At 54.5% G+C, this 24,428-nt stretch overlaps 2 pseudogenes and 1 gene segment (V, D, J or C); all 3 read left to right on the forward strand.

Annotated features, from left to right (window-relative positions):
- Window positions 1–1,223: 1,223 nt before the first annotated feature.
- Window positions 1,224–2,084, forward strand: LOC149521209 (immunoglobulin heavy variable 1-46 pseudogene; annotated as a pseudogene).
- Window positions 2,085–3,498: 1,414 nt separating this feature from the next.
- On the forward strand, window positions 3,499–5,476 carry LOC149521210 (Ig heavy chain V region 3-like). The segment is given in 3 exon segments: window positions 3,499–3,630; window positions 4,787–4,922; window positions 5,008–5,476. Coding segments are annotated over 2 exon segments (489 nt in total).
- A 17,031-nt stretch (window positions 5,477–22,507) lies between these two features.
- LOC149521211 (immunoglobulin heavy variable 1-3 pseudogene) lies at window positions 22,508–23,327 on the forward strand (annotated as a pseudogene).
- The last annotated feature ends 1,101 nt before the right edge of the window (window positions 23,328–24,428 follow it).

Consider the following 24,428-nt stretch of genomic DNA (forward strand, 5'->3'; position numbering starts at 1 on the left):
CCCCCACCCTGCCCTTATCTTTAGGAGGGCTCCATGTGCCCCTGCATGATCTTCAGACCGGCCTGCCTATGGGGCGGGGGGACGGGGCAATTTGCCCAAGGGCCTTGACAATTTTAAAGGGCCTAGGGCCCCCCAGCCGCTCCTGCTGACAGCACCCTCCACACATGGAAGCAGCCAGCACCGTCCCTGCGGCATCTGGGGGTGGGATGTCTCTGCGGGCTGCCCCCTCCCAGCACCAACTCCGCACTCTCATTGGCTGGGAACTAGCTTCAGGGGCAGAGCCTGCAGGCAGCGGTACTCTGAGACCCCCTGCACCACCCGCCTAGGAGTCACTGCCAGAGGGAGGCGCCTCCCTGAGCACCTTCTATGAAGTTACCTTCATTGCTTCGGAGCTTTGCTCAGCACATGGGGTGACCAGCCAGCGAGCTCCAAACAAACACAACGAAGCATCATCACCCAGCACCCAGTCAGCCTGTGTCACCCTCTGTCACAGGACACTGTGAAGGGCAAGAGTGTAACAGCCCCCCTCTCCCTTCTCCAGCCCCTGCGGACACAAGTGACCAAGCGACACGAAGCTAAAAGGACAAAGAGGGGGGATCGTTTCTGTGGTTACTGAAGGGACAGATCCGCACGGAGGCAGCAAAGTGTCACGTTCGCTTCAGAAACCGAATAGAAGAATAAGCACCAGGAATTATTGGCTTCAGCTCTGCAGGCTGGGCTGGATCTTCAGCGCGAGGCTATCCCCAGCCTAATCCCTTCCCAATCAGCACGAGTTCGGTGCCCAGAGCCCCTTGGAAGATCACCGCTCCCAGGGAGATTTCCCCACAGGAGCGCGCTCGTGTTCACACATCCCTGGATTCTGTGTTATGTCAGTTTGACACCCATTTGCTGTCACATTGTCATAGCCCGACACTGGGCACCTTGACATTCACCAATTGTCCTTTACTCACACGGACGGCCCGCCGACATCACAGTAGCTTTCGTTTTGTCCTAGATCGGGGCCCAAATTCCATAGACCTGCTCTTGCCGCCTCCGTGGCTGCGTCCCTCCAGATTCGGAGGCCATTCATGAGTAAAGGCGGGCAAAGCCGAGGTTTTGTCATACCATGTAGCCACGCCCACATGCAAATGTGGGGGGAAATGTGCCTGATAAAGAACAGCCAGGGGGGCTCGCCAACAGGCGGCTGGTTTCCTGCTTTGCAGCACACAAGGTGGGAGAGGAGAATGGCAATGATCGCTCTGGGGTTCTGTTTCCTTCTGGCGGCTGTCTCAGGTAAGGGGATGGACGCCGGTGTCTGCCGGGCACAGCTGGGCTGGGGGAGCAAAGATGGTTTGAAGATGAAGACGTAGGAGGTGGATCAGGAACTCGGGATTCTAAATCGCAGCTCTGAGGAAATCGCACACGCTGGAATTTTAAACCCAAATAGGGTATTCTGATGCCCAATTTTCATTACTCTGTAGTAGGAATGCCGTACGCAGCTCTGAAAAACCTCCAGCCCAGTTATACCTCAGTTTCCCCTCTGCAAGAAGGATAACTGTACTTCTTCTGAACAGGAATATGCCATGGACAAATTCTTTATTATTAAAAGGCAGATCAGACCCTGTGATAAGGCAGGGAAGGGTACTTGGATAAGGCTGGGAAGAGGAGGAATAGAATGGAATTAACGGTATTTTTTTTTATTGACAGGTGCCAGCTCCCAGATCCAGCTGACTCAGTCTGGGGTAGAAATCAAAAAGCCTGGAGAGTCCGTGAAGCTGACATGTAAAACCTCCGGCTACACATTTACCAGCAATTACCTTAGCTGGGTCCGGCAGGCTCCCGGGAAAGGCCTGGAGTGGATAGGATACATTGATCCCAGAGATAGTGAAACAGGCTATGCCCAAAATTTCCAGGGGCGATTCACCATCACCAGGGAGAACTCCATAAGTTCGACCTGGCTGCAGCTGGGCAGCCTGCGAGCCGATGACACTGCCACGTATTACTGTGCTCGGTGCACAGTGACACAAACCGCAGCTACCGCCGTTCAAAAACCCCGCGAGGGGACCCAGGCTCCTAACTCTCCACATAGCCAACAGGAGCTGTGATCCCCGTACCTGTGGAGGCGCAGGTAAATACGGCATGTGGGGGCCGATCAGGAGCTAACTCTGACTATCGGAATCCGGCCCCCGGGCCAGTATTTGCCCACCTCTGGGCTCCATCAAGTTACAAGAGACAGGAAGCTACAAGGTGTATTTACCTTACCCGTGTGTTCATGGACAAACACCGGAAACGTGTCTGTTCCTGGCAGTCCCTGCTTCTCATCAGATGTGGATGCTCCATCTAAAGAGAGGTCACAGATTGGGAAAATGAAGTTCAGGGAGCAGAAGGGACCTGGCTGCTGTCACCCGGCAGGTCAGGGACAAAACCAGGAACCGCATGGACGTCTCCTGAGCCCCAACCTGGTGGTTGGGTGTCAGGGCCGACCCACAACATTTTGGCATGTGAAGCAGGGAGCTCAAATGACGCCCCCATGCTCCGTCGCTTTGGCCAAAACTTTGTAAGGTCTCAATACTGCCTTTTTCCTGTTCTTTGTGCCCTCCTTCCTCCAGCACAGCACTCCACCATCTCTATGCATCTAGAGCAGAGAGAATACCAGCAGCAGACACAATTTTCTATACACTGGGTCCTAGTGGCCCACCCAGTCTGGCACCTGAGACTGCCATCTCAGTTCCACTGATGGTAAGGCCAGCCCTGTTTGACATCACAGATCAGTCAGCTCCATATCCAGGAGGGCAGGCATGAGTCCTGTGGGGCTGCAGGCCAGACTAAAGGATCTTAGCACCTGGGTGTCCCTTTTTTTTGGTAAATGGGGACCATGGCAGTGCAACCTCCCTGCTCCCCATGTGTGATGGCATGTCGTCAGGGTTTTCCTGTCTCCTGCACCCCCGTAATGGCATGGATAGACTCCACCAGCCAGTAGAATAAAGGGTGTTTATTGCTTCTCCAGGATACAGCACAGCACAGATGTAATCTGGTTCCAGGGCAGGCCTAGGATGCCTCAGCCCCCCTTGAGATGGGGGAGACTGGGCCCCTAAACTCCATTCCCTTTCCCTAGGCTGTCTCCTCCATGCTCCCAGACAGAAACTAACCCCCTCACCTCCAGCCCTGCCCCCAGCCAGGGCTCCACTCCCCTTCTTCCCATTGTTCCACCTGTCTGAAGAGTTTCGAAGCCCCCTTGCATAATGACTCATACCCTGCTCTGCTGGGCCGTGCTGCAGACGGCAGCCAGTGGAGGTCACTCAGAACCCACTGCCCAGCATAGCAACCAGCAAGGTACGCCCCACTACGTCACAGTCAGTGCTTGGGGAGGGAGCGGCTCACAGGGTTGCACGGTGCTCGGACCTGGGTCTGAGAGTGGAGGCCTGAGACGCTAGGACCTACTCGCCACTCCCAAGCCTAGTAACCATGGAAACTGATCATAACAATAGATATTATTGTCCGGGGAATTCACCGGACATGCCGAGTTCCAGCTCCAAACGGGGCAGTGCGGGAGGGGGCTCAGGGCTGGGATAGGGAGCTGGGGAGCCAGGTGATTCACGCGAGAGCTCCATGAGTCCCAGCCAATGGGCGCTTTGAGGGCGGAGCCTGCAGGTGAGGGCAGAGAGGGGACCCCGCTAGCTTGGCGCTCGGGGATGCGGCTCCAGCCCTGTCACGCGCTCTAGGGGTTAGTGGCTGCAGCCCAGGGCCCCAGGATAAGGGCCGCCTGCAAAAAGATCTGCACTTGTAGTGGCCGGGTAATGTCTCTTCTCACCCCCCCTCCCCCGCCCGCCCAGGACAGCCACGGAAGCACCTTTCTTAATCTGGGCCTGGGCGATATAAGTTATACTATATTCGATATAAATATAAATATTTATCCGGGTCTCTCTATGTCCCTGGTCATTCGGACTGTGGCTCTAGGGGCAGAGTTGGTCGTTAATTCGCCTCCTGAATCCCTGAGCGCTGTCCCTGGTGCGAGCCCTGCGGGACGAGGTTTAACACCCCCGCCCAAAGCTCCCCCCACGCCGCTGTGTGTCCCAGCCCCGCTCCCGACCTGCCACAAACCCAGGCCTCCTTCGGCTACAGCCCAGAACTTTCCAGCCTCCCAACTTCCCTCCCTCCCGCTGTTCGCTGCTGTGACTGGGGCAAATCCAGCCTGGCTCGCTCTGCCGGTCACACGGGGCGGCCTCTCGGCTGCACAGACCCAGCCAGGGGGAGCCGGCCCCCAGTCTCCCGCCCCGAGCCCCCTTTGCACAAATCCCCGCTCCGGTGACGAATCCTTTGTCTCCTTCGCCTTCGGTTTGTGTGAGCCTGGGTCACCCCCCGGACTGATTCCAAATCCTCATTCCCCGCCCGGGGAGAGGCTGCCGGACTCACCGCGCTCCCCAGCCCCTTACTTGTAGCCTTCCAGTGAGTGACCCAGCCCCGTGCAACCCTGTGACCCCGCCCCTTCCAGGCACCGACCTCCTGACCCGCTGTCCGCATGGACAGGACCTCGGACACCTCCACGTAACGGGATAACTACGTGACAATCGGGCCCTAAATTCAATACCGGGGAACCGGGCTCGAACCCGGCAGCTGCTTCTCCCCTTTAACCCACCTCCCTGGAGCTGGGAGCTGCACAGACACAGCGGGGCAGAGTCTGACTCCGCCCTAAGCCCCGAGCCAGCGATTCAGAGTTAAGGGAAGGAGCCTGGGTCCGTTATAAGCAGCGGGCCATGCAAATAGGGGAGAGAGGTTCCTGTTTAAATCTGTGCCTCTCTCTGCCCAGCCTGCACCCGCAGGGACAATCCGCAGCCCCTTGGCTCAGAGCAGGGAGCAGCCAGTCCCCGGAGAACTTTCCCCGCCAGCAGCAGAGACAATGAGACTTTGGGTCGCAGCTGTTTTCATTCTAGCAGCTCTGGAAGGTATTTAGTTCCCCGATCAAGTGGCAGAGCCCAGACAATTCTCGCTGGTTTTATGCCGGTTCTTCTAACATCCCTTTATTCCCAGGTGCCCGGTGCCAGGTGCAGCTGGTGGAGTCCGGAGGGGATGTGAAGAAGCCCGGAGACTCTCTGCGCCTCTCCTGCAAAGCCTCCGGCTTCACCTTCAGCAGCTCCGGGATGGACTGGCTCCGGCAGGCTCCCGGGAAGGTCCTGGAGTGGGTGGCTGCTATCAGCACCGGCAGTGGGAGCAGCACGTTCTACTCTGATGCACTTGGGGGCCGATTCACCATCTCCAGGGACAACCCCAACAACCTGCTGCACCTGCCAATGACCGGCCTGAAGCCCGAGGACACCGCCCGCTATTACTGTGCGAGACACACAGCGACACGAAACCTAGTGATGCGCCTGCAAAAACCCAGGCTGCAGAACCCGCGGCCGCCACGCGGGGGCAGCAGAGACACAAACAACCGGGCGCTGCGCACAGAACCGAGAACAAACTTCGGTGGATGAAATACAAACCCGCGGGGAGATTTTAACCCTTTCGTTGCCTAGAAACGCCCCCTCTCCTCCCGTTTGCATCACGGTGTTCCCCTGGGCCTGCGCGGCAGACATCGCCGGCTGCCTCAGCCAGTCCCGTTGAGGCGGGAGCCCTGTTCCCCCGGCCCGGCTCGGCTTGCTGATCGGGCACTTTCACTGATGTAAACCGGGATTCATTGGACTCCTTCCAACGTGGCTCCTGCGCTTCCCTTCCCCCACAGAGACCCGGGTCCAGCTTCCTCGGAGCCACCCGGCCCGGGAGAGAAGGTCCCCCGTGGCCTGCGCTCTGCAGCAAGTCACGCAGAGAGGTGGCAGCGGTTCCTTCTGCCCTTCGGCTCTGTGCCAGAGCCCGGGGGGCGGAGGGTGACGGAAGGAAACACGCAAACAGGCCACAGTCAGTTATCAGAGCCCTTAGGAAGCAAGAGCGGCTGGTCTATTTAGGACAGCAGACGGGGACTTGAGTCCAGGTGCGCCCCTGTGCCTGTTACAGAACAGGAGTGATTGTCCGCAGCTGGGACAGGACACACACACACAAACCACACACACAGTAACACACACCGCAGACACACAAACAAATCAAACACAGTCACTCAGACACAGAGACACTCGGACACACTCACGTCTCCTCCCCTTTTCTGAGGCTAAAAGGACGACGAGGGAGAATCGTTTCTGTGGTTACTGAAGGGAGAGATCCGCTCCGGGGCAGCAAAGTGTCACGTTCGCTTCGGAGACTGAATGTTCGGCCTTAGCTCTGCAGGCTGGGATGGAACCGCAGCGCGAGGCTCTGCCCAGCCTAATCGCTTCCCAGTCAGTACGAGTTCGATGCCCTTGGAAGTTCGCCTAGCACCGCTCACAGGCAGATTTTCTCCATTGGAGTGGGCCCGAAAGGCAGAAGGAGGACGAATAGAGTTCACTGAATTTGTGTCGCTTTTTATTCACAAGTCCAGCTCACCCGGTCTGGGACTGGCTATGCCCCGGCCTTCCAAGGGCGACTCACCATCACCAGGGACAATTCTGGAAGCACGGCCTGGCTGCAGCTTTAGTCCCTCCAGAGAGCGTTTGCTCGGGTCAACAGCCTGGGATAATTTCGCCCCAAACTTCATAGCCCCGTGACTCACTTAAGTCGCATGGCAACGAGAGTTTTCTGGCTGAAGCGCTAAGTCACTTTTCAAAGTATGAATTAGGCCCCTGTGTCACTTGTGACAGCAACAAAACATCCCTGAGCAAATGTCGTGAATGCCAGACAACGGGAGACTTGGGGGGAGAATCTTTCAGTATCTCCTGTTGAAGCTAATACCCATGAAGTCTGAAAAAATAAGGGGGTGTCGGCACCCCCATGTCACCCTCCCTTTACACGGTGGAGGATGGGGTGTCAAATCCCTGCTCCCACATCAGGCTGAGGAGGGATGATCTTGGCTGTATCATTTGCTAGGCACGTGATCTAACCACTAGGCAATAGGAAGCACCATCAACTCCTTCTGTGGTCAAGGGATTTGGGGGCGCTATTATCAGCTTACCTCCAAGGCTGTGAATCCCAACTGGAGCTCCATACCTAACTCCCTTTCGCAGGTGGTACCCGCCCCATTCTCGGCGGTGCGGTGGCTTTGGTAAGCCGCCTAGCTCTGTGATCACCGTACCCAAGGAGGCTGAGGTGAATACGGTGAAGTGGGTTGTGACAAGTGTTACCAATACTTGTAGACCCCGATCACCGTCTTGACCAATATCGGTAATCCTAGCAAAACACGGTTTTAGAGGACTTCTTATCTGGCCTCAAAGGTGCGCTAACTACCATCGAATGATACCGGAGGACTTTAAAATTCGAGGCGTACACTTGATTTGCTTGGGAAGTGTTCACGTGCAGGAAAAAAACCCGACTCGTTCATTAGCTGTTTAGAGGCATTTTTTTGTAGAAAATTGACTCCTGATCTCAATGACTCCGCCCAACCCGCGAACTGCACGCTTCTTTTGCAGTAAAGTGCAGCAGTATTACGGGGTTGGTGCTTTAGAATGTGCTCGCGACTTGTACACCACTATGTCAGCATTGCCCCATGTCAGGATTCCTACCGAGGCATTAGTCTCGCCAAATTCTTATATGGCCTCTGAAATGCGCTAAAAACCTGCCACGCGTAGTCGAGAACTACACAACTACTTTCGCACACGAGGTGTCTTTCCGACGTTCTTACATGCATGGGAAAAAAAACCCTAATCGTTCTCTAGTTCTATAAAGTCATCTTTTACAACATTGAGCCCCGTTTCAATGACGCCTCAACAATCAAGTTTCCTTTAAAAAACGCAGCGCAGTTTATGCTGTATGTGCGTCAGAATGCTAGGACGCTTCGGGCGCCACATTGCAGAACGGAAGTATCATTAGCTGACACTGTTTCACACCTATTCTTATATGGCTTCAGCAATGCGCGTAAAACCGGGACCCACGGACTGGACGACTGCAGAAGTACATTCGCACACCCCATTTGCTTGGGACGTCCTTACATGAAGGAAAAGCACCTAATCCTTCATTAGTTCTCTAAAGACATGCTCTCCAAGCTTGATGCTTGTTTTCAATGCCCCCTCAAAGAGCACTTATCCTCTCAGGCGTAACGCAGCACAGTCCAAACTACATCTGCGTTACAATGCGATCCTACTTTCAAACAAATAGCTCAGCATTGCCCACTCTAAGGAGCAAAAGCAGCATAGAATCCGCTCCATTCTGTTTCAAAGAAAGTTGATGTATACGGAGAGGTGGGGGGGCTTTGATAACAGGATTGTATTAGTAAATCATGTCTTTACAGTGCTAGTCGAACGATTCGGTGATTTTCGTGCATGTGAGAACATCGCAAGGCAATCTCGTATGCGAATGTAGTTCTGCAGTCTTCCAGCTCCTGAGGCCGGTATCTAGCAAATGTCTGAAGCCATATAAGAATTTGTGAGAAACGGAGTCTGGCTAGTAATAGCTCTATTGCACAATGCTGAGTTAGTGGCGTTCATGTAGTCAGGATATTCGAGGCAGAAACTGCGCTTCTGTTTTGGGACAGTAGAAGGCTCTTCTGTGAAGCTGCCTAAGAATGGGCGTGCAACAGTGTCTAGCTAGGGTTAGCTACACTCGGTTATGCTGAGCTTACAGAATGCTGTGATTCCTAAATTGTTACCAATACTTGTAGAGCTCGATTACCGTCTTGACCAATATCAGTAATCCTAGCAAAACACGGTTTTAGAGGACTTCTTATCTGGCCTCAAAGGTGCGCTAACTACCATCGAAAGATACCGGAGGACTTTATAATTCGAATCGTACACTTCATTTGCTTGGAAAGTGTTCACGTGCAGGAAAAAAACGCCCAATCACTCATTAGCTGTTTAGAGGCTTTTTTATAGAAAATTGATTCCTGACCTCAATGACTCCGACGAACCCGCGAACTTCACGTTTCTTTTGCAGTAAAAGGCAGCAGTATTACGGGGTAGGTGCTTTAGAATGTCTTCGCAACTTGTACACCACTATGTCAGCATTGCCCCATGTCAGGATTCCTACCGAGGCATTAGTCTCGCCAAATTCCGATATGGCCTCTGAAATGCGCTAAAAACCTGCCACGCGTAGTCGAGAACTACACAACTACTTTCGCACACGAGATGTCTTTCCGACGTTCTTACATGCATGGGAAAAAAAACCCTAATCGTTCTCTATTTCTATAAAGTCATCTTTTACAACATTGAGCCCCGTTTCAATGACGCCTCAACCATCAAGTTTCCTTTAAAAAAACGCAGCGCAGTTTATGCTGTATGTGCGTCAGAATGCTAGGACGCTTCGGGCACCACATTGCCGAATGTAAGTATTACTTGCTGACACTGTTTCACACCTATTCTTATATGGCTTCAGAAATACGCCTAAAACCGGGACCCACGGACTGGACGACTGCAGAAGTACATTCGCACACCGCATTTGCTTGGCACGTTCTTACATGAAGGAAAAGCACCTACTCCTTCATTAGCTCTCTAAAGACATGCTCTCCAAGCTTGATGCTTGTTTTCAATGCCCCCTCAAAGAGCACTTATCCTCTCAGGCGTAACGCAGCACAGTCCAAACTACATCTGCGTTAGAATGCGATCCTACTTTTAAACCAATAGCTCAGCATTGCCCACTCTAAGGAGGACAAGCAGCATAGAATGCGCTCCGTTCCGCTTCAAAGAAACTTGATGTATACGGAGACGTGGGGGCTTTCATAACAGGATTGCATTAGTAAATCATGTCTTTACAGTGCTAGTCGAACGATTCGGTGATTTTCGTGCATGTGAGAACGTCGCAAGGCAATCTCGTGTGCGAATGTAGTTGTGCAGTCTTCCAGCCCCTGAGGCCGGTATGTAGCAAATGTCTGAAGCCATATAAGAATTTGTGAGAAACGGAGTCTGGCTAGTAATAGCTCTATTGGACAATGCTGAGTTAGTGGCGTTCATGTAGTCAGGATATTCGGAGGCACAAACTGCGCTGCTAAGTTTTGGGCTCTTCTGTGAAGCTGCCTAAGAATGGGCGTGCAACAGTTTCTAGCTAGGGTTAGCTACACTCGGTTATGCTGAGCTTACAGAATGCTGTGATTCGTAAATTGTTACCAATACTTGTAGACCCCGATCACCGTCTTGACCAATATCAGTAATCCTAGCAAAACACGGTTTTAGAAGACTTCTTATCTGGCCTCAAAGGTGCGCTAACTACCATCGAATGATACCGGAGGACTTTAAAATTCGAGTCGTACACTTGATTTGCTTGGGAAGTGTTCACGTGCAGGAAAAAGACCCGACTCGTTCATTAGCTGTTTAGAGATATTTTTTTTTTTACAAAATTGATTCCTGTTCTCAATGACTCCGCCCAACCCCCGAACTTCACGTTTCTTTTGCAGTAAAGGGCAGCAATAGTTATGGGGTAGGTGTGTTAGAATGTGCTCGCGACTTATACACCTCTATGTCAGCATGACCCCATGTCAGGATTCCTACCGAGGCATTAGTCTCGCCAAATTCTTATATGGCCTCTGAAATGCGCTAAGAACCTGCCACGCTTAGTCGAGAACTACACAACTACTTTCGAACACGAGATGTCTTTCCGACGTTCTTACAGGCATGGGGAAAAAAAACCCTAATCGTTCTCTAGTTCTATAAAGTCATCTTTTACAACATTGAGCCCCGTTTCAAGTAAGCCTCAACAATCAAGTTTCCTTTAAAAAAAGGCAGCGCAGTTTATGCTGTATGTGCGTCAGAATGCTAGGACGCTTCGGGCACCACATTGCCGAATGTAGGTATTACTAGCTGACACTGTTTCACACCAATTCTTATATGGCTTCAGAAATGCGCCTAAAACCGGGACACACGGACTGGACGACTGCAGAAGTACATTCGCACACCCCATTTGCTTGGGACGTTCTTACATGAAGGAAAAGCACCTACTCCTTCATTAGCTCTCTAAAGACATGCTCTCCAAGCTTGATGCTTGTTTTCAATGCCCCCTCAAAGAGCACTTATCCTCTCAGGCGTAACGCAGCACAGTCCAAACTACATCTGCGTTAGAATGCGATCCTACTTTTAAACCAGTAGCTCAGCATTGCCCACTCTAAGGAGCAGAAGCAGCATAGAATGTGCTCCGTTCTGTTTCAAAGAAACTTGATGTATACGGAGAGGTGGGGGGCTTTGATAACAGGATTGCATTAGTAAATCATGTCTTTACAGTGCTAGTCGAACGATTCGATGATTTTCGTGCATGTGAGAACGTCGCAAGGCAATCTCGTGTTCGAATGTAGTTCTGCAGTCTTCCTGCCCATGAGGCCGGTATGTAGCAAATGTCTTGAAGCCATATAAGAATTTGTGAGAAACGGAGTCTGGCTAGTAATAGCTCTATTGGACAATGCTGAGTTAGTGGCGTTCATGTAGTCAGGATATTCGGAGGCAGAAACTGCGCTGCTAAGTTTTGGGACAGTAGAAGACTCTTCTGTGAAGCTGCCTAAGAATCGGCGTGCAACAGTGTCTAGCTAGGGTTAGCTACACTCCGTTATGCTGAACTTACAGAATGCTGGGTTTCGTAAATTCCCGAGGACCCCGCCCGGTGTCACTGCGCAGCCGCCACTGCGAGTGCAAACCAGCCGGAGCTGAGACAAAACCCTTCCTCGGCAGCAGCGCTAGGCTGCTCCGCCAGGTGGCGCCCCAGGCCCGCGAGTGAGAACGAGCCGTAAGAATCCAGCGGTTCCATCTCAGACACTGACCGGCTCTTCCCGTCCTCCTCCCCCTCTCCAACCTACTGTGCCCCCCCCCCCGCCCACTGTGCTCCCCCGTGTGACCTCTGCCCTGACCGACAGCCCGCTGGGGACACTCCCACCACGCCCGGATGCTGCTAGCGCCGGGAATGAACCCCGGGCCTTAGGCTCCGGCCGGCATTGGTGCGCCGGGAAGGGAGCGGGAGTGTCCATGCGAACGGGAGCGGGAAGGGGAACAGGAACAAGAATGGGGTGGCAAATGTGATCGGGAGTGTGCGGGATACAGGAAAGGGAATATGAACAGGAGCAGGAATGTGAAGGGAGCATCAGCCTGTATGTGAATGGGAGTAATGGGGGGGTGTGGAATGGAACAGGCGTGGTAGGGGCGCTGGGAACAGAAATGTGTCCGCAGCGAGGCTGGTTCCAGTGCCTGGGAATGGGCATGGAATGATGATGATGATGAATAGTTAGTACCAATTGAATCCTGCCATGTCGCACCACGGGGCTGGGCTCTGAAAGCTGCAGGTTTACTACCTCACAAGCGCTTTAAACCCGACACGGGGAAACCTTCTGTCTCCGCTTTGCGGCTGGTTAATACTGAACTCAGTAAATGAGCTGGAAGATGACGCCCAACGAGGGCGGAGCAGTTGGGGGTAGCGGTCCCAGCGCCCAGGGTCTCTGGTCACAATCTAGGATCCCATTATCCTAGGCCCGGTAGCGGCACAGCCCGTGAGAGCTCTCTCCGCCCGCAACCCCAGTGTAAATGGGAAGCTTTGACCGGCGCTGCGTGGCCCTCCTGAGCATGGGAGGGGCTCCAGAGATCGCTTCCCTCCCCGCATCACCTGAGTCACCAGCCCCTTAGTCCCTGCGCGAGGAATCACAGTCACTGCAGGGAGCTGCTCCTCCTCCAGGTCCGAAAGTGTCAGGAGCGTCCCAGCGCCCCGTGTCCGGCGCTGCACAGACACGCAGGCCGCTCCGGTCTGACTCCTGCACCTGCAGCCCGGGGTCGAGCCTCTGAGATCTCTGGCAGGAGCAGGGCGGGTTTAGGGAGTCAAGTATGCAAACGAGGAAACCAGTTTCCAGTTTAAATTTGTCCGTCCCTCCACGCAGCCTGCACCCGCAGCCCCCTGGGTCTGGGCAGTGACCAGCCAGTCCCCTGAGAACTTTCCCCGCCAGCGCCAGGGACAATGGGATTTTTGCTGCTCTTATGTGTCGCTGTAGCGGCTTTGGAAGGTTTTTTCTATTTCTGAATAACTGGCGGAGTTAGTAGAAATATGGCTCCTTTAACAGAGGTATTGATAAGCTGTTTGAAGAAAACCGGAGACTCTCTGCGCCTCTCCTGCAAAGCCTCCGGCTTCACCTTCAGCAGCTACCCCATGAACTGGGTCCGGCAGGCTCCCGGAAAGGGGCTGGACTGGGTCGCTGCTATCCTCTTGGTACATTCTACCCCAGTTTATGGAACGCATAGGCGGATTCCGTGAAAGGCCGATTCACCATCTCCAGGAACAACTCCAACAACCTGCTGCACCTGCAAATGACCGGCCTGAAGCCCGAGGACACCGCCCGCTATTACTGTGCGAGAGACACAGCGAGGAGAAGCCGGTCTGAGCCCAGACACAAGCCTCCCCTTACAGTGAGCAGCGAAGCCGTTTGGCGCTGGGGGCGCCCAAGCTCCGTGCATGGAAATGAAACCGAGTTCAGAGAGAGGCTGGGAACAGCAAATCCCTTTCACTGTCGTTCTCAGCCCTCCGCCTTGAGGGGCGGCAGCTCCCGAGACAGGGCTGCAGTGGGCTGGGAGAGGAATATTAGGACGGTTCCACCGGGCACACAGAGAACAGCTCCTCCTTCCAGAGCCCGGGTCACTGTCTCCCTTGGCTCCTCCAAAAACTAGATCTGAGCGCTGCGGGCACCCAAAAGGGGAGGCGGATTCTCACCGGATTCTCGGGCCTCTCTCAGCCTCTGCGGCGGATATAGGGCAGGAGGAGCGGGGCGGGTGCCCCGGGCCCCGCGCTTCAATAGACCCCGCGCCAGCGCTGTCACTTTCTAGCTTTCGCCACTAGAGGGCGCCGATGCCCCGCGCCTCACAGGTAAAGCCTTTGCAGTTCTGTCTCTAGAGCAGCCCGGCCGGCCTGCAGGCGCTGGCGGAAGGGGGGGTCTCTGCTGGCGGGTGGGTACCGTGCGGCGCCTTTCCCCAGCTCCGCAGACCCAGACACCAGGCCAACTCCTTGAAAGAGTAAAGCGGCAGTTTCTGCAGCCTGGCCCTGGGGGCGACTCTCCTGAGAGGCGCAGGAGCCTTCAGCGCGGCGCTGTGCCTAACGCCGCCCCACCACACATCTCCTGCCCCCCAGCTACCGCCGGATCCTGCAGCCAGAGTCCTCTGCCCCAGCATGGGAAGGGGTGGTCTCGGTGTGGGGGAGCCCCGTGAGCCCCACACTAGCTGGTCGGTGCCTGGGCGGGGTCTGCGCATCGGGGGCTGTTCCCTTCCTGCCCCCGGCACCGATTCCTAGAGCAATGCGCCGGAGCAGCCGGACAGCGGGGGCCCATACAGCTGCCTTGGTGCGGACACAGGGAGACTGAGCCAGGCGGTTGCCCCCCGCCAGAAGGGAGCCAGCTGTCGGGGGGGGGGGGGCAACAGTGGCAGGCTCGTTTGCTGTGTCCAAGCTCCCTTTCTCGGCAGGGGCCAGTCGGGGCAGCCTCTATGGCCCCTCCTCTGACCCTGTATGGAGCCTGAGGTGCCGTCTCCTTTCCCTCCAGCTGCTCTGCAGGCTCCTGAGGGTCTGCTGGCTCGGACACAGCAGCCAGCCCCTTCTAAACCGGGTCAGGATTTCCCTGCTCCGCGGGCGCCTCGCTGCTTCCGTGTTTGGGTCTGGAGAAGGGGCTGATGCTGGGGAGAAGCCTTTTCCCACCGGCTGTTAGAGACCCAGCTGCCAAAAGAGCTAGACAGCTGTAACAGACTTAAATACCAATGGAAATGTTTAATTATTAATGTAGAAGTTTGTTTAACAATGAATCACAATAGAATTAAAATAAAAATTATCCAACTAAATTAAGTTTCTATAAAATTTACCCAATTCACATGTAATATGAAAAAAGCTTCAATTTGCTCATTTGACACTTTTTTTTTCTATTTTTTCTCCAAAGGGGAGCCCGGGAAATTGTGCTGTCCTGGGCCCCGCAAAACTCTCATCCGTCCCGCCTCAGTCCCGCCAGGTGGGGCCAGGTCTTGATTAGGATGCAGATGGGCAATAAACAAAACCATCAAGCCTGTAAGGAGAGGCGGTGAGGACTCCCTTAGCGGTAGTGGGGAGGAGGGTGGATGGCAGCCCCAGGAGACCTTTCTGCTTCTTGATGCAGGCTCAGTGCACACAGAGAGACCTGTGCCCCTGGGCGGGACGAGGAGGGGCCGTGAACCCTTCCATTCCTTCCTCCAAAGGGACACGGGAAACCAGCACCTCACACTTGGGTTCAAGGTTCTGACCGAGAACTAGGGGGACAGGCTGGAGAGCGAACCCATCTACAACGCTAGCTGGGCCTTGCTACATCGAGTTTTAGCCTTTCAGCTGCAGGTGTTCACCGTGATTTCCCTGTTACCATACCTGGCCTGGTTTCCCTTCACTTGGCATCATTTAACCTGCAATCCACTGTTAATAAACTTGGTTTCTTTCAACCTAAACCAACCAACCTGGGGCTGTGGAGGAAGCTGAACGGTTCATGGCAGGCCGGTTGGGGGAATTCAGGCTGGAAGGGCATAGAGAACCCTTGGCTAGTGATAACCAAGGCTGGTGGAGACAAGAGCACGGTGGGAGGTACCAAGCAGGCTGCTGCAGGGGGGGTTGCTAAACCAGGGCTGTCAATCACACATGCTCAGTTCCTACTTGTCTGCTCGCTGGGAGTGACCGGACGGGGAGCTGCTGCAGACGAGCATTTCAAGGCACCCGAGAGACCAAGCGGGAGGTAATTTTGGATCAAACTCCATATAACTCCTGCCGTGGGACATGGTGGCGGTCAGTGAGCAGTGATCCCACCCTGGCCACAGCAGGAGCAGGGGGTGTGAATGAGCGAGTTCCCCAGTTGGTGTCAATAGACCCCAACTTCTAGGCCCACATCCCCAGAGGTGCCAGCCAGGGACATTTATCCTCGCAAAGCTAGCACGGCGAAAAGCCGAAGGATGACTCTAGGCGTCCCTGAGCACCAATCCACCGGACGTCGGTCCTTCCTCGGTGGTTTATCTCCGTTTGCTCACACCCGCCTGCAAATCCCTGACCCAGCGGGCTCTGCTGCGCCCCAGTCCAGTGCCCGGCCCTCTGCACTCACACCCGCCCTGCCCCAGCCTCGCCTGCAGTGCGGCGTGCGCTGAGCTGAGCGCAGCGTCTCTCTAGTGTAAAGGAGAGACCTGTCCCCGCGGGGACATCGCCACGTGCCGAGCTCTCACCCCCATAGCACTTTATACCCGCCTGAGGAACCCGCATGTAAATTCCTGAGCGGTTAAATACGGAGCCCTGCGTCTCGGAACCTCAGTCTCTGTCCAGACACAGACCTGCTCTGCCCTGCTCTCTGGGGAGTTTCCCTCAGTGCCTGGGAACGAGAATGGAACCTCTGCTGCTTTTCCTCGCCCTGCTCGCCGCCCCCCGCTCTGAGTGTTCCTGGGGCAGTGAGGGGTTTAGGGTCCCACACACATTCAGCGGCTAATTCCTTCCTGGATTTGTTTCCTTTCCCCTGGTGTCCTCGCTCAGGTGCAGCTGGTTCAGTCCGGCCCGGCGGCGGTGAAGCCCGGAGAGACCCTCACCCTGAGCTGCGCTGTCTCCGGGTTCTCCGTCAGTACTACTACTGGCACTGGAACCGGCAGCCCCCCAGGAAAGGGCTGGAGTGGGTGGGGAACGCGTATCCATATGATGGGAGCACAGGCTACGCCCCGTCTCTCCAAGGCCGAGTCACCATTTCTGGGGACACCGCCAAGAACCAGGTCTCGCTGCAACTCCGCTCGCTGACAGCTGCAGACAGCGGCACCTATTACTGCGCCAGAGACAGTGACACAGCGCAAGGCAAGGCCCAGCACAAAAAGGAGAAGCGGTTTCCAAGCCGCATGCCGTGGCCAGACGAGCAGGGCGAGCGGGGCCCCTCAGAGATCAGGACACACGCGGGGATGGATGCGAACAGCCCACACGCTCCTGTCGGGCAGTGACCGGAGCGGGGCGATTGTCTGTCAGAGGAGAACACAGAGCGCAGGGATAGTCTGAGTCCCGGGTCTTTCTTCCCGCGGGATATAAGGGGTCTGGGAAACCGCCCGGTCCCCGCTACACATGAAAATCCAGACGATGCCAATAGAACTAACTCGCTCTGCTTTGTACCGGGGCGGGGCGGGGCGGGGCGGGGCTGCTTGGGATCCCACGATGCGCACGGGGAGTGAGGCTGCTGGCTGGGAGTCAGACGCAGGGATTTGGTCCCTGGCTCTGTCACTCACTGGTTGCTGACAGAGCCCCTGCCACGGTCTGTGCCTCTATTTCCCCCTTTCCTTATGCAGGGGAGGGGAGTTGCAAAGCTGAACAAAAGCCTTAGCAGCCTTTGAAACATCCCAGTCTTTGTTCACATAAGGGTCTCGCTTTGAACCCAGCTGGGCCCTTTCGGAGCCATCTTTCCTCCCCAGCAACTCCCCTCCCCTATGTAAGGAAAGGGGCGGAGGGGGGGGGGGGGGACAGAGGCACAGATCGTGGCAGGGACTCTGCCTGCACAAACCTGCTTCTTTATCTACCCCATTGGCCTGAGGCCTTTTCTGTCAGTGACACAGAAGTTGGGACTCGCCCAGTCGGAGCTCAGCCTGGATAATTGCCCGGATCCATGGACTCCAAATCGCAGCCCCTCAAGCACCGATTGGTCTTCCTGTCCCTGAGGCCCCAGGGCCGGGATCGCTCCTTTCCGTAGGAGGCAAACTGCAGCTCTCTCGCCAGGGCGGATGGCACCAGGTCTCGCGGGATTAGAGCAGGAGATTCAGACTTCTCCATCGATCGGGCCTCGCACCGCCGAATGCAGCGATGCCAGGTCACCTGGGAACTCTTTGTCCAAATACTTGAAACTCTTGTCCGTAGCTGACTGGGGAATCAAACAGGCACCGGGTGGGATTTCTCATAGACTCATAGACTTTAAGGTCAGAAGGGACCATTATGATCATCTAGTCTGCACCCTGCACAGTGCAGGCCACAGAATCTCAACCACCCCTCTTAGAATAATCCTCTCACCTATATCAAAGATATTGAAGCATTCAAATACTTTGAAGGACCCAACATGCAGAGAGTCCTTCAGCTGTAATCTGTGCCCAATGCTACAGAGTAGGGCGAAAAACCTCCAGGGCCTCTGCCAATCTACCCTGGAGGAAAATTCCTTCCCGACCCCAAATATGGCGATCAGATAAACCCTGAGCATGTGGGCAAGACTCACCAGCCAGACACCCAGAAAGTTCCCTATAGCAATTCCTATCATCCCTCCATTGACCTATTTCCAACTGATAATGAATGGTCAATTAGTTACCAAGATCATGTTATTTCATCCAACCATCCCCTTATAGAATCATAGAACTGGAAGAGACCCCAGAAGGTCGTCAAGTCCAGCCCCCCACTCTAGGCAGGACCAATCCCATCTAAATCAACCCGGCCAGGGCTTTGTCAAGCCGAGACTTAAATACCTCTAGGGATGGAGACTCCACTATTTCCCTAGGTAACCCATTCCAATGCTTTCGAGATTCCAGGTCCGGACGGCAGAGGGATGGCTCAGTCCCTCTTAGGAGGGAGTCCCCGACCACCACCACCCGTCGTTTCCTTTTGGGGGTGGTGGCCGTCGAACCCCCATCCCTAGGACTACGCATCCCATGCCTTTCAGTAGATGGTGCCCCCTTCTGGTTTCTACCTTTTGAGGTCCCTTCCAGAGCTTTCAGCCCTGCAGAGCCTGTGGAGAGAGCTTGAAAGCGATTGCTTACCTCTATAGCATCGGGGGAATCCCGTGCTGGCCTTTTTCCCCTTCTAGAAGTTACATGCTGCCAGTTCTCTTCTTGGTCACGTACTGCCCTCACTGGCTCCTCTGCCTGCCGTGCTTGAAGGATCAATTGCTGCCTTCTATCGAGGAAGTCTTCATCCTCTCTGATCAAGCGTAAGGTCGACACTTGGGCCTCCAGTCCTCTAATTTTTTCTTCCAAAATCTCGACCAGCTTGCACTTCGTGCAGATGAAATCCGTTCTTTCTTCCAGGAGGAAGACAAACATGGCACACGCCGTGCAGGTAACAACAGCAGCAGACCCATCATCAACCATCGCTGCTGTCCTGGAAAAGGGATTTAAAAAGAAAGACAAGAGAACCTCCCGCCCTTCCCTCTCCCCTTCAGAACTCCCTCTCAAAACTCCCTGTTAGCAATCACCTGGTCGCTTGCGCACTGCCTTATAAAGCCCCTCCCCCTACCAAGGCTCAGCCAATCAGCAGAGGCTTCTAGAATTCAAACTTTAATTAGAAGCCAACAGTTGCCACCTGCCAATCACAGCCCCTACCAATCACAGCACAAACTCTATCAAGGGGAGGGTTGGGAAGGGGGAAAAAAAAGCCTCACTCTCAAACACAGGGGAAAATAAATAAATAAAATAAACAAACAAACAAACAAACAAACAAACAAAAAACAAAAAAGAACACACACCAACCCTCACTCACAAACACAAGCTCAGTATACAGCAAGCAGCCCAAAGCACAGCACCCACTTCCCTCAAGACTCCTGTATCTGCTTCTCCTTCATCTGGAGAACTCCCTCTCAAAACTCCCTGTTCCCAAGCTCCTTGGTCGCTTGCCCACTGCCTTATAAAGCCCCTCCCCTTACCAAGGCTCCGCCAATCAGCAGAGCCTTCTAGAATTCAAACTTTAATTAGAAGCCAACAGTTGCCACCTGCCAATCACAGCCCCTACCAATCACAGCGCAAGCTCCTTGGTCCCTTGCCCACTGCCTTATACAGCCCCTCCCCCTACCAAGGCTCAGCCAATCAGCAGAGGCTTCTAGAATTCAAACTTTAATTAGAAGCCAACAGTTTCCACCTGCCAATCACAGCCCCTACCAATCACAGCACAAACTCTATCAAGGGGAGGGTTGGGAAGGGGAAAAAAAAGCCTCACTCTCAAACACGGGAAAATAAATAAATAAAACAAACAAACAAAAAACAAAAAAGAACACACACCAACCCTCACTCACAAACACAAGCTCAGCGTACAGCAAGCAGCCCGAAGCACAACACCCACTTCCCTCAAGACTCCTGTATCTACTTCTCTATCTGGAGAACTCCCCCTCTAAAGCCTCACTCAAAGGGGGGGGGGGGGGGGAAACCAACACCCTCACATACCAAACAAACACAAGCTCTGCACACACTAAGAAAGCCCCAATGACAAAACACACTTCCCTCAAGAGTCCTGTATCTGCTTCTCCTTCACCTGGAGAACTCCCTCTCAAAACTCCCTGTTCGCAATCACCTGTTCGCAAGCTCCTTGGTGAAGCTTCCAGAATCACTTGGGTGCCTAAATCCCATAGATCTCAGTGCAGGCTGGGTGTGCCAGCGTTCTTGAAAATCCCACTAAGCACAAACCTGCTTCTTTATCAGCCTCAGTAGTTACAGTAAATGGGCCCCGATACGTAAAGGCCCCGGGCTGGTACATAACCCGAGAGTTAGGTGTCCAAATTGCAGGAAAGCAGAAAGAAATGAAATGTCTGTTCCTAACCCCCTTAGGACACTCTCGTAGGGTCAGAGAATGAAGGGCCCGGTCTGAGCTGCTGCATGGCAGAGGCCAGAGAACGGTACCGGTCTGAGACTCTCAGCCTAGCTGGCCCACTGACTCCCCAGTGCACGTTACACCTTTTCCACCCCGCTCCCTGCAGTGATGCGGAACCGTCCAGGCTGAGGAGCCGGGCAGCGCGTGCACCCTCCGTCCGGTTCCTGACAAGGGGTCTGATTCAATCTTCGGCTTGACAAGGCGCAACAGAAACAACCCCCCGTGCAGGGCAATAATTGTGGGTGTGATCCAGCCCCCAGCCCAGGGGCCCTTTCTACACCGCGAACGAGCCAGGCACATTCCGGGCGGACGAGAGACACTTCCCAAACGGCCCCCGCCCCGCAGCCCCTGCTGGGTCTGTTGCCCTTCGCCCCTCGCCATGTTCTGCGCAGGGAGATTCCTTCCCTCGCTCGCCGCCAGCTCCGAAGTGTTTGCGCTCAGTAAGTGTTTGGGGTGTTTTGTGTTCGTAGGTGCCCGGTGCGAGGTGGAGCTGGTGGCGTCTGGGGTGGAGTCTAGAATCCCGGAGAGTCCCTGAGACCCTGCAAAGCCTCTGGGCTCACCTCCAGCAGCGCTGGATGCGCCAGGTTCCCGGGAACTCGCTGCAGTGTGATTCGGAGAAAATGTTCTTTATAGAGTCGGCCAAAGGGCACTTCACCGTCTCCACGGACAATCCCAACAACCTGCTGCACCTGCAAATGACCGGCCTGGAGCCCGAGGACACCGCCCGCTATTACTGTGCCAGAGACTCACAGTTACAGGAAACCCCTGAGGGCAAAGCAGAGAAAGGCGGGCACCTCCTCGCGATGAAGAGTGAGATTTTCCCTCCTCCCCCTTCAACTACAGCAGCTGGAGGCTCCATTTGGGATCCAACTCACTTCCCTGGCTCTGAAATTCGGAGCCTGCCCAAGTAACAGACAAGCGGACACGCTCAGTCAGCGGTGACATTGATTTGTGTGTCTATCACGTCACAGGGCGCGCACACACATTGCCAGACACTCAGTGAATTGTTCCCTGGATTCCTACAGCCCAGGTCCAGGTCCCACGTCACAACCAGCTAGTCTCCCCCTCTGTCGGGGTCAGACATGCGCACTGAATGTTCCTCGGAACCGCTCTTGGTGACTTCCCAGCCACCCTCCCCGCAGCAGCGAGCTGCCAGAGAACGGGGTAGGGTGGGGAGGGGGAGGGGCACTTGGAAGAGAGACTATGAAGCTAGACAGACATTGAGCGGGTTAGTGAGTGGCCTTGGATACAGCGATAAACTGAAGTAGCCTGCAAATTAAACCCCCTCCCCCTTCTCCAGGCCCTGCAGGGACACAAGTGACCAAGTGACACGAAGCTAAAAGGACGAAGAGGGGGGATCGTTTCTGTGGTTACTGAAGGGACAGATCCGCACGGGGGCAGCAAAGTGTCACGGTCGCTTCGGAAACGTTTCTGCCCAGAGACTGAATCGGGGAATAATCACCAGGAATTATTGGCTTCAGCTCTGCAGGCTGGGCTGGATCTTGAGCGCGAGGCTCTACGCAGCCTAATCCCTTCCCATTCAGCACGAGTTCGGTGCCCAGCGCCCCTTGGAAGATCTAAGATCACCGCTCACAGGTAGATTTCCCCACTGGAGAGTGCCCGTGTTTACACATTACTGGACTCTGTGTTGTGTCAGTTTCACATCCACTGGGTGTGACATTGTGACAACCCGCCACAGGGCACCGTAACATTCAGCTTCACCAATTGTCCCTTAGCTCCCACGGACGCCTCGCTGAGGTCACAGTAGCTTCCATGTTGTCCTAGATCGGGGCCCAGATTCCATAGCTCTGCTCTGGCCTCCTCCGTGGCTGTGTCCCTCCAGATTCTGAGGCCGTTTATTTGCACTTCCGGGCAAAGCCGCGCTTTCGTCACCCGATGTAGCCACGCTCATATGCAAATTAAGTAGGGAAAGTGCCTGATAAAGAACAGCCAGGGCGCCTCGCCAACAGGCGGCGGGTTTCCTGCTTTGTAGCACACAAGGTGGTGGAGGAGAATGACAATGATCGGTCTGGGGTTCTGTTTCCTTCTGGCGGCTGTCTCAGGTAAGGGGATGGATGCAGGTGTCTGCTGGGCACAGCTGGGCCGAGAGAGCAAAGATGGTTTGAAGATGAAGATGTAGGAGGTGGATCAGGAACTCTGGAATCAAAATCCCAGCTCTGAGCAGATCGCATGGGATGGAGTTTTAAAGCCAGATGGTGGGGTTTGATGCCCAGGTTTCATTACTCCGTATTAAGAATCCCGTACACAGCATTGAAAAGCCTCCAGAGCAGATTGTGCCTCAGTTTCCACTTTGCCAAATGGGGATAATTGTCCTTCCCTGCTGCACAGGAATATGACGGAGACAAATTCTCTCTTATTAAAAGGCAGATCAGAGACTGCCTTTAGGAGGCAAGACAAGGGCTTGAATAAGGCCGGGAAGAGGAGGAATAGAATGGAATTAACGGTATTTGTATTGTTTTTCTACAGGGGCCAGCTCCCAAATCCAGCTGATCCAGTCTGGGGCAGAAATCAAGAAGCCCGGAGAGTCCGTGAAGGTCTCATGTAAAACCTCCGGCTACAGCTTTACCGACTATTACATTAGCTGGGTCCGGCAGGCTCCCGGGGAAAGCCTGGAGTGGCTGGGATACATCTATCCCGGTAATGGTGGCACTAGCTACTCCCCGGCCTTCCAGGGGCGAGTCACCATGACCAGGGCCAACTCCATAACCACGGCCTGGCTGCAGCTGGGCAGCCTGCGAGCCGATGACACCGCCACGTATTACTGCGCTCGGCACACGGTGACACAAACCAAAACAACAGCCCTTCAAAAACCCCAGTGAGAGAACCCAGGTGTCCTGCCAACCCTGGAGCCTTTAGTCCCTCCGGCGAGCATTTGCCCAGATCAACAAGCCGGGGTCATTTGTCCCAAATTTCATAGGCCCGTCACGGTCAGTTGTTTAGTTATTTCTGGCTGCAGCGTTAAATCAGTTTTCAGAACAGGCTTCTGTGACAGTCATCTGTGTCATCAGCAAAACAGCCCGGAGCGAATGCCCTGAGTGATATACGATAGGAGATTTGAAGGAGGGGTTTTCAATATCTCTGCTTGAAGGTGTTCCTCAGTGAATAAAAAAATACTGGACTGAAAGAGAAGAGGGGTGCCTGTAGCCCATGTCAACCTCCCTTTGACAGTGGAGTCTCAAATTCCTGCTCCCACATCAGGCTCAGGAGGGATGATCCTGGCTGTTTCATTTCCTAGGTAAGTGCTCTAACCACTATAGGAAACCCCACCGACTCCTTCCCTGGCACAAGGGGCTTGGGAGCGTTATTAAGTATCATCTGAAGCACCTACCTTTAGGACAGGGCTGTGAATCCCAAATGCAGTTAGATACTTAACTCCCTTTCACAGGTGGGACCCCTCCTCCGCATTTGCTAAAACTAGAAGCTGCACCAGACAGCCCTACTACCCAGTTTGCTGCCTTTTGTAGCCCTCCTACTAGCCCCCAGCACTCCGCACAGCGAACAGGAGGTGTGATCCCCCGTACCTGGGGAGTCGCAGTTAAATAAGGTGATGCGGGGGCCCGCCAGGGGCTACCCCTGGCAGATGGAATTCGGCCTGTGGGCCAGTATTTGTCCATCGCTGGTTTACAGCCAGTCACAAGTGACTGCACGTGGGATATTTATCTCGCCCGGGTATCCATTGACAAACTCCACGTACATGTCTGTTCCCAGAAGCCCTCGTACCTGTTTCTCATCAGTCTCGGAAGCTCTTTCTAAGGAGCGGTCAGTGCTATTATGCCCCGTTTCACAGAGGGGGAAACTGAGGTACAGGAAGCAGAAGGGACTTGCCCGCAGTCCCCCAGCACCCAGGAGCAAAGCAAGGAACCGCATTCACGTCTCTTGAGTCCCAGCCTGGTTCTTTGTCCTCGCAGATTAGTATGCTC

Source organism: Pelodiscus sinensis, chromosome 30, assembly GCF_052426305.1.
Source record: "Pelodiscus sinensis isolate ZL-2025 chromosome 30, ASM5242630v1, whole genome shotgun sequence".
NCBI lineage: Eukaryota > Metazoa > Chordata > Testudines > Trionychidae > Pelodiscus > Pelodiscus sinensis.